The 8011-nt window shown below is 42.1% G+C and overlaps 1 protein-coding gene and 1 long non-coding RNA gene across 2 annotated transcripts in view; both read right to left on the reverse strand.

Annotated features, from left to right (window-relative positions):
• Positions 1-1952, reverse strand: part of LOC108448218 — a 13033-nt gene extending 11081 nt beyond the window's left edge. Inside the window, exon 1 of the long non-coding RNA XR_001864032.1 lies at positions 1612-1952. This is a non-coding gene — a long non-coding RNA (uncharacterized LOC108448218). The remainder of the gene's footprint in view (positions 1-1611) is intronic.
• Positions 1953-4778: 2826 nt separating this feature from the next.
• HEY1 (hes related family bHLH transcription factor with YRPW motif 1) lies at positions 4779-8005 on the reverse strand. Its single transcript, XM_008638451.2, has 3 exons — positions 7950-8005; positions 7753-7834; positions 4779-6955 (listed from the first exon to the last, which is right to left on the reverse strand). The coding sequence occupies exons 2-3, from the start codon at positions 7796-7798 to the stop codon at positions 6372-6374; spliced, it is 630 nt and encodes a 209-aa protein (XP_008636673.2). The 5' UTR covers positions 7799-7834; positions 7950-8005; the 3' UTR covers positions 4779-6371.
• Between the last annotated feature and the right edge of the window lie 6 nt (positions 8006-8011).

The raw sequence follows: 8011 nt of genomic DNA on the forward strand, positions 1-8011 counted from the left end.
TTCTGTCATTGCGTGCTCCAGAAAACATGAAAGTCTCTAAGGAGCCCAGGCTTCCTGTTACCAATGCCTTAAACTTTGCCCCACCTTTGGGAAGCACAGGCAGCTAGTGGAAGAATGTCATCCACTCTAACAATTGATTTTCTTATGTACAATAACGTCAGACCTTTTAAATAAAAGGCTGACCTGTCTCCTTCTAAAATAATTCATCTGTTTTATGGAGTGTTGTTCTGATTATATACAATTCCCACAAGAAGGGAAGTACCTTTAAAATAAGGACTATTCAGTACTAGTACAGGATTTCCTCTTGTTGTTGATAATTTCCTCCTAACAGAAGACGCAATGAATCCCAGAGAAATTCAAAGGGGCAATCTACAGACAGTTAGGCATCTACATTATACAGGGAACATTGTTCAATCACATCAATGTTTTCCTGATGAAGTAAAAAACAGATATACCTGCTGTGCAGCATGTAAAAGAGTTCCTACAGCACACACTTCAGTTCCCTTTGCTGCATTTTTAACCGCTATCCAATCCCACAAACTTTCACATAACCATCGCTGAACAGCAACAAATGACCATTCTTCTCATTTCATCTTTTGCTATTGAAATCCAGCCTCTGAAATGGCCTCTGCTTTTAAAGGCAGGCTTGATGACAATGAGAAGATTACCCAGTCATTACCACCACTATCTACAGCAGATATATAATATGAAAGAAATTCTGTGCTCTCTCTACCTGATATCCCTTGACTCAGAAGGAGGCTCCATACTCACCTTCACTCATTTTCCACTACTGGGCAGAACAAGCACCTGCCCTACTCAAGTAATGTTGAAGGAGACCTCATACCTACTTAGATGGCTAATCCATGGTGAGAAACACCATACCAAAACCCAGGAGCTAAGTGGCTGCACTAGCAGCTAGGTGGTAACCACTGATGAAGGCTGAGGGGTTTGTGGAAGAGGCTGCCAGTCATTAGGTGCTCTTATCAGCTATTCTGATGTCTCAAATTCTCTGTCAACTTGGATCAAGCCCTCTCTCATGCTTTGATTCCTTCCTCCTTATTGTTTTATTATTATTCCTCCTTGACCAGATTGTACAAATTCAGTCAGTAAACCACGCTATAATGCATTCTTACAGTCACTGATAGTCCATCTAGCCACGGTTTCTCCCTAGCCAGTGGGATGACCCATCAAATTCGATGAAGACATGCACATGCATTGTTTCAGCACCTTATTGGTTTTAAATAATGTGCCTCACTCTTTGTCAGTTGCTCATACTGAGAAAAATTATGAATACTGAGTACTATCTTCCCCTCTCTAAATCCTCTACCTACTGGCATGCAGCTTATTTTTTCATCGGACGTCAGGTACTTCCGTATCTTTGCCACAGGCAATGCAAACAATGCATCTCTTCATGCATCTGTTCACAGCCTCAATTTTCCTCTGATCCTACAGATCAGCCTTCCTTCCTTCTCCTGCCATTCTCTCTCAGAGCTGCTTCACCAGCTTTCCTACTCCCAACATCCTTTCTTCTGTGAAAGCAGAGTAAAACAGAGAAATGTACATACCTGTTTAACCTGTTACTAATGTTTGTGCCCAGATTTTACAGCTTACCTTGGAGAAGCCACCTGGAAAACTCCAAGAAGTCTCTTCAGTGCAGAGAGAAAACCGTGGTCTGCAAAGTCCTCCTTGTACTGAGGCTGCCCCAACGAGCAGGAGGTGTGCAGAACTGGTTCCGGCTATTCCCCCCCTTCCTTGCCAGGAGGCTTCACCTGAAATGAGCAGCCTGGTAAAAGATTCTGAAAAGGTCCAAATGTAATGCAGTTAGGGGGTCTATAGGCAGGGCAGAATGCCCCCCCTGCTCAGCTGTCCTGAGCACTTAGATAAGCCTCTCCTGCATTATACAGCTGTGTTACATGATTTATTAAGGAAAAAAATAAAAATCAGATGGAAGAGAACCTCTGTCTATGAACTTTGCTGGGAAGGCTTGGGCAGACTGCACACAGCACAGGTCAGAGCAAGGCAGTTTGGTCCACTCCTTCAAGCTGCATGAATAATCAGTAGAATTTGCTAGACAAAAAATTTCACCGGACTAGGTGGAATAAGAGAGAACAATATAAAATACCCAAGCACTTCCTTAATAAAAGCCTTCACCAAATGAACATTTCAGAGTCCCAAAAGACACCTTCAAGTATCTGTATCTTACTAGGCATTGCCATTTCAACATTTATGACTGCAGACACGCTACTATATTGCAAGCATGAGTCAATGCCCACATCTTCTGGCTCCAGAAGAAAGGGACTGTTCTAATTTTTATTTATAAGTTGGGCAAGTGGAGAGAGAGTCATCCAGTTACAGGCAAAGCACACACAGATCCTACGAGGTCAGGTAGGCTGGTTAACACATGAACATATTCGTGCCTTAGTGTACTGAGTCACAAATACCACAATCCATCTCTGCATCCTTTCATGTAAGGCCTCAGAAAAGGGCTTTGTGCATAATTTTTGTTGCCTTCCAGCACAAAGCCCATGACCTCTACATTATTCACTAGAGAATTCCAGCTCCATTTAGAGTGTGTTGCAATCCAAACTGAGAGTTTCTGGCAATAAACATTTGAGAGTATGCACACAATATAAAACAGGAAGAAGGATTTCAGTTTATCTGTGTTCACTTGGGCTTATTTGAATTGCTTGGAAAAAAAAAACCTGGCAGACTTCCCACCACTATGCAATAGTCTAGGAAGGCTCCTGTCACCTGGGGACTCACATGCTGATGTGTGAGTGAAGAGAGCAATAGGCAGGATTCATGGGGTTTTCAGCATGATCCTAATAAACTCTGTCATGCTACTAGTGTTAAGACTGGGGTGCTGAACAGAAAGTGTCTTAAGAACTACTGACAGCTTCTTTCCAAAAGCTAAAAAATGTCACTTCCATCAGCTATTCCTTTATGCCAAATCACAGAATGGATTTCCAGAGGTTTGTATCTGGTTTTGTGCAGCATTTACCAGCCTTTTAAATTTGTTCTGTGCTCAAATCCAGCTTCCTTAATAAAGGAAGATAATATTAGCTTATATGAAGTACCACATCATCTTACATCCTACCCAAAGCTTTAGCCTGAGGATTTCCAGATGGACACATTTCATCCAAAGGAATTGATGGTGGTTGGGGGGTCATGGGATCAAGACATATATGCATTTCCTTTCTTTTCTAGCATCCCTCTGGTTAAGCTTGTGCTCCTGAATTGCTCTTTTGCAATAGGGTAAACAAGTAAATGTTTTGGACTCCGGAGATATCTACTGCCTAGAGAAGCAAGCTTATTTTGCCTTTCTCAGTTTGTCTTTAGAAACCTAGCATCCCACAGGAAAGAAAAATAGCAGCATGTCTCAGAACTGTAGTTTTTGAGAAATAACAGCATTTATCACTCATATAGAAAATTTCCAACTACCACTGCCTCTTGAGGAAAGGAGACCAAGTACTGCCATACCTGTTTCACTGCTGGCAAAACAGATATACATTAAGTGATTGCCAAGACAGATTTACAAAGTTAGCAGCAGCCCTGGACTTACAACTCTGGTGTTTTAGCTTCTGGGCCATGCTTTTCCCATTTGAATTACTAGTTTTTGTGAGTTCCTATAATTCATTCATATCTTTCTACGATAACAATCAGTAGATTTTTGAGCCCCTAAAAATTCATATAGAATTACTGTGAAAGTTGAATAAAATTAGTACTTTTCATTAATACCGTGGTCATTGGTAATAGAAAGAGAAGACAGTGAATATAGAGACAAACACCAGCAGTGAAACTTTTATTGCACTCTGCTTCTGAAGTCCATTCAAGGGTAGGACAGTGGGACAAAAATGATTATAGGGGTCTTTCTACACAAAAGAGCCAGCTATTTAGAGGAAGGCAAAGTCATTTGAATGTCAATGAAATAACCATTAAAAGGCTGAGAAGCATTGCCATTTATTAAAAGATCTAAAGAATAGTTGCATGCACTATAGCAATCTTCTAGGTAGGAGTTGTTAATTTGCTATAAAAACCTGTTAGGGACAGGGCAGAGCATAATTAAACAGGAGACAATACACACTGTGAAAGGAAGCTGGATTTGGAATTTTACAGCCTCTTATTTCAGGTTTCTACATGAAATACTATGCTCTATAATCTCTTCTTAATAACACCTATGTATCTCTAGCTCCCACAGTGTTTTGCATTTCATTTCTAGCAGTGGTCTCCTACAGCCTCAGAAGGAAGGTAAAACAAGGTTATGCACTTGAATGCTCTCCCGCTCTTTCCAGCCTCACAGCAATCCTTCTTCCGAGAAAGTCTCTCATCAATGCCACTCCTTAATTGGCCTGAGAGCCCCTCTTTAAACAAAGCTCTCGTCTCCCACAGGGCCGAGTTCTTTCTGCTATTCTGGCAGAAAGATCCAGACAAGGATGTGCCATTTACCAAAACAAGTGTACTATAAATTCAAATGTGCAGGGAAGAGGTGAAGTACTTCCAGACATTCTGCAGGTAGAGATTTGCAGGCAGGACAGACTAAAATCAGGATTGGAAGAAAACCTATCTACCTGTAACCCTGACAGGTTTTTATTTCAAGCAAAGGTGTTAGACACTGGTGGTACCAGTCAGTAACAAATAGAGGATCAGTTGGAGACCTGGGGTAGATTCTGCACTAATGGACTGAATGGGATCTGAACCTCACTGTAACATACAAAACTTCATTCCAGACCTATAGGACAGACAACAATTTTGTGAGTTAGACAGAAAAGGACTTCATATTTGTAAAGATGATCACTTTTTAATACAAATAACTAAGAATATTCAAGTGCAGTGTAGCTTTAACCTCCACTTTAGCAGAAACCCTGGTATCTTCACTACCTGCCTACACACTGCCAGGCACATAAAAGTGATGTGCAAAAGAAATCCTACATTTTCCTTCCCTTGACTGTTACTCCAAGGCACTGTGGTTCTTCATGTGCTCAGCTAGCATAGCTACATATGCCATAATACCTGAGAAAAGAGTAAATACAAATGCCCACAGCAGGACTGAGTAGCAATTGTTTGACATCTCTTGTGACACCCACAGGCATAAAATTCTCCACTGATACATATCAGACAAGCATGTAATTTAAAATACTTTGTTCTTTCTCCTTTATTTAGCCACAACACAGATACAAGAGCAAACCCCTTCCAGTGGAACTCACTCGATAAACCTGTTCAGATTAAGATTCTCATGAAATCAAGCAAAATATATGTACATGCACACACTCTCAGGCACACAAGAACACAGCAGAACCCTTGCAAAATGAGTAGTGGCACTGAACTGCACCTAAAACACAATAAAAAATCACCTGGTTAGGATGCATCTGTTAAGCAACAAGGCTGTGCACTGAACAGGTTCCCACTGTACCATTCCATTGGCTAGTTAAATATCAGCATCAATAGTTTCAGCTGAAAATTTGAAGCTCACAGAGAAGAGTCTGACCTCAGATACCCAAGAATTCAGGCTAGCAGAACAATTACTCCAGTGTAACTCAAAGCAGGATCTGGCCCTATGAAATGAAGATGCCTGTGACCAGATCCGGCTGGGAGATCACTGCAGGTGACAACTTTAATTCCCATAACTTCCCCAGCACCTAAACCCACCACCAATACAGCATGCAATTTGACTTTTGCACCCTCCCCTCTCATACTGCTCCTTTTGGTGGAAAAAATGGTGTAGTGGTTCTGAGAAGTGAGTATATGTCTACTAGGGACTAGAATAAGATTGCCAAATATACCAAACAGCTTCAGAAGAAAGAGAAATTGGGCTTTTAGATAAAGCTGGTCAAGCAGGTCCATCTGATTTGTCAACGCTTTGCTCAGAAATATAAGACTCAAATATAGTTTACAAAAAGTGTAATTCTTTATAGAACATCTCAGTGTCAAAATACTAACAAAAACACAGCTTGTAAATGCTGAGAAGAATGGTCTTGGAAAAATTAATAACAAAACTAGGCCATGGCTAACAATAATAGGTGGTATCTTTTCATAAAAAGCCAGTCTGAGGTACTCAGGAAAAATGAAACATTTGAAACAAACTGTTTACAAAAGTGACTTAAATGCTCAGCAGAGATCTAACACAAGTGTTAACAAACCACTATTGTAATTTTATTTTTGGACAACTTCAGCAACTATTAAAAAAACCCCAATCTGTTAATACAAAAATGTAGAAAACAAAAAGAAAAATCCAATGAGACAGTTTTTAGACAAACTTAGTTAAGGTGAAGCTGTACCTGTGTCCCAGTTACTAAGAACTTCAACTTTAAGGGTGGCATAACCCAGCTCAGCTAGGTTTATAGGCTTTCCCACCCTTGCTAAAGAGTCAGCTCTTAGAAGGCGCCAATCTCAGTCCCCCAGGGTCTGTACGGTTTGCTGAGCGTTGCTGACTGTGTTGGTGCAGATGGGCTCAGCACGTTGGGAGACAGCAGATGAAAGGAGCCAAATGAGAAGGGGAACGCAGACAGAGATGCCATGGAGGAGAGGAGAGGAGGAGACAGTTTGGTAGTTGATGTGACCACAGGGAGCACTGGTCCAACGCTGCCATTTGGGGGCACTCTGAGTGAGGAAGTTTCAGCATGTGGGGCAGCAATTCTGGTCTGGTGATGTGGTTCTGTGGAAGATGCTGTAGTGCTGGTATTACCATGCCCATTTTGAGCCAGCAGCAACGGGTGAGGTATGTGAGGGTGATGTCCAAAGGCACTGCCCCAAGGAATGTGTCCAATGCCAGTGTGTGCACTACTCGCTGCTTCCCGTTGAGAGGCGTAGTTGTTGAGATGAGACACGAGTCGAACTCGCAGAGGATCAGAGGCATCCAGACCCTCAATGATACTCAGGTATCGAGCAACTTCAGCCAGGCACTCTCGAAACCCTAGACTCCGATAGTCCATAGCCAAAGCATGAGCATCAAAATAACCTAAGAGAAAAGAACAGAGAATGAAGTCTTAAGATGTTGTTTTCTAGTCATTGTCTACAAGTAGTCTCCCCACTCCACCCTCCCCTATAAGCATATTTCACTTGGATGTGGTTAGTATTCCCAACTATAGACTAGCTGCCAAGCTCCTTTTTTTTTTTCCTTTTTGTTTAACAAGCTTTTCTTTTATATCTGTGCTGTGATGCTGCAAGTCCCAAGACCAGTCACAGACTGCCATTTTTAAACTGGAATTGCTCACTGACACTGGAGGAAAGGATTTTTGTTCTTTCCATGTCTCCCTTGTGCAAGTAAAACCAGAGCACGCTGAAATTCATTAGAAACACAAGTCCTAACTTATCAGAGGAGACTTAAGCAGGCAAAGTACTTTTTTCTTAAAAGTGCCTCTCAGCATTTTTGCTAATTCTTTTCACCTGTATTATTTCATCCTGTATTTTTTCCTACTTCTGTTCTGAACTTTCAGAAAGTTAGAGGAACAAGCATTAGACATCAATAGTAACTGTTTTCCAAGCTGCCAAAAGCTAATTTACTTCACATGCTGACACACTGCTAGAGACTTGCAGTCACTCTCCTCTAGAACAACGCTCTCCTCAGAGCTAACACCGCAAAAGCTTTCAGTGCTGGTGATGCCACCAATCTTGTCAAGTAGAGAAAGTCCCTAATTCCTGACAAAATGTAGGAGAGCTGCCATTCACTTTCTGCAAGCATTGCCAATGCTCGGGAATGCGCTGCTCTCACGGCAGCCTCCCTGCAGGGCTGCTGACTCTGTCACAAAACTTTACCTTTCCCTCCTGCTGTATGCAGCATTTTCAGGTGATCGACAGTCATCTGTAGAATCTCTGCTTTTTCCAGCTTGGCTGATCCCTAGGAGAGAAGGGAAGGCACGAAACGTTTTAGGCAGAAGCAGAGACGTTACCGAGGGTGACACTCCCTGCCGGGAAGGGATGCAGGGGCAGCGCGGAGGGTCGCTGGGCGCTACCTGCTTCTCAAAGGCGCTGGGCACCAGCCTCCTCAGCTCGGACAGGCTGTTGTTGATGCGGT

Source organism: Corvus brachyrhynchos, unplaced genomic scaffold (assembly GCF_000691975.1).
Source record: "Corvus brachyrhynchos isolate BGI_N302 unplaced genomic scaffold, ASM69197v1 scaffold227, whole genome shotgun sequence".
Lineage (NCBI taxonomy): Eukaryota > Metazoa > Chordata > Aves > Passeriformes > Corvidae > Corvus > Corvus brachyrhynchos.

What these genes read in the sequence shown, in the direction of transcription:
- HEY1 (XM_008638451.2), bottom strand. Translation starts at nt 7,798, where the DNA reads ATGACTGTCGATCACCTGAAAATGCTGCATACAGCAGGAGGGAAAG. An exon ending in GCATACAGCAGGAGGGAAAG is followed by an intron (nt 6,956 to 7,752) that starts GTAAAGTTTTGT and finishes CTTTTCTCTTAG; the next exon opens with GTTATTTTGATGCTCATGCT.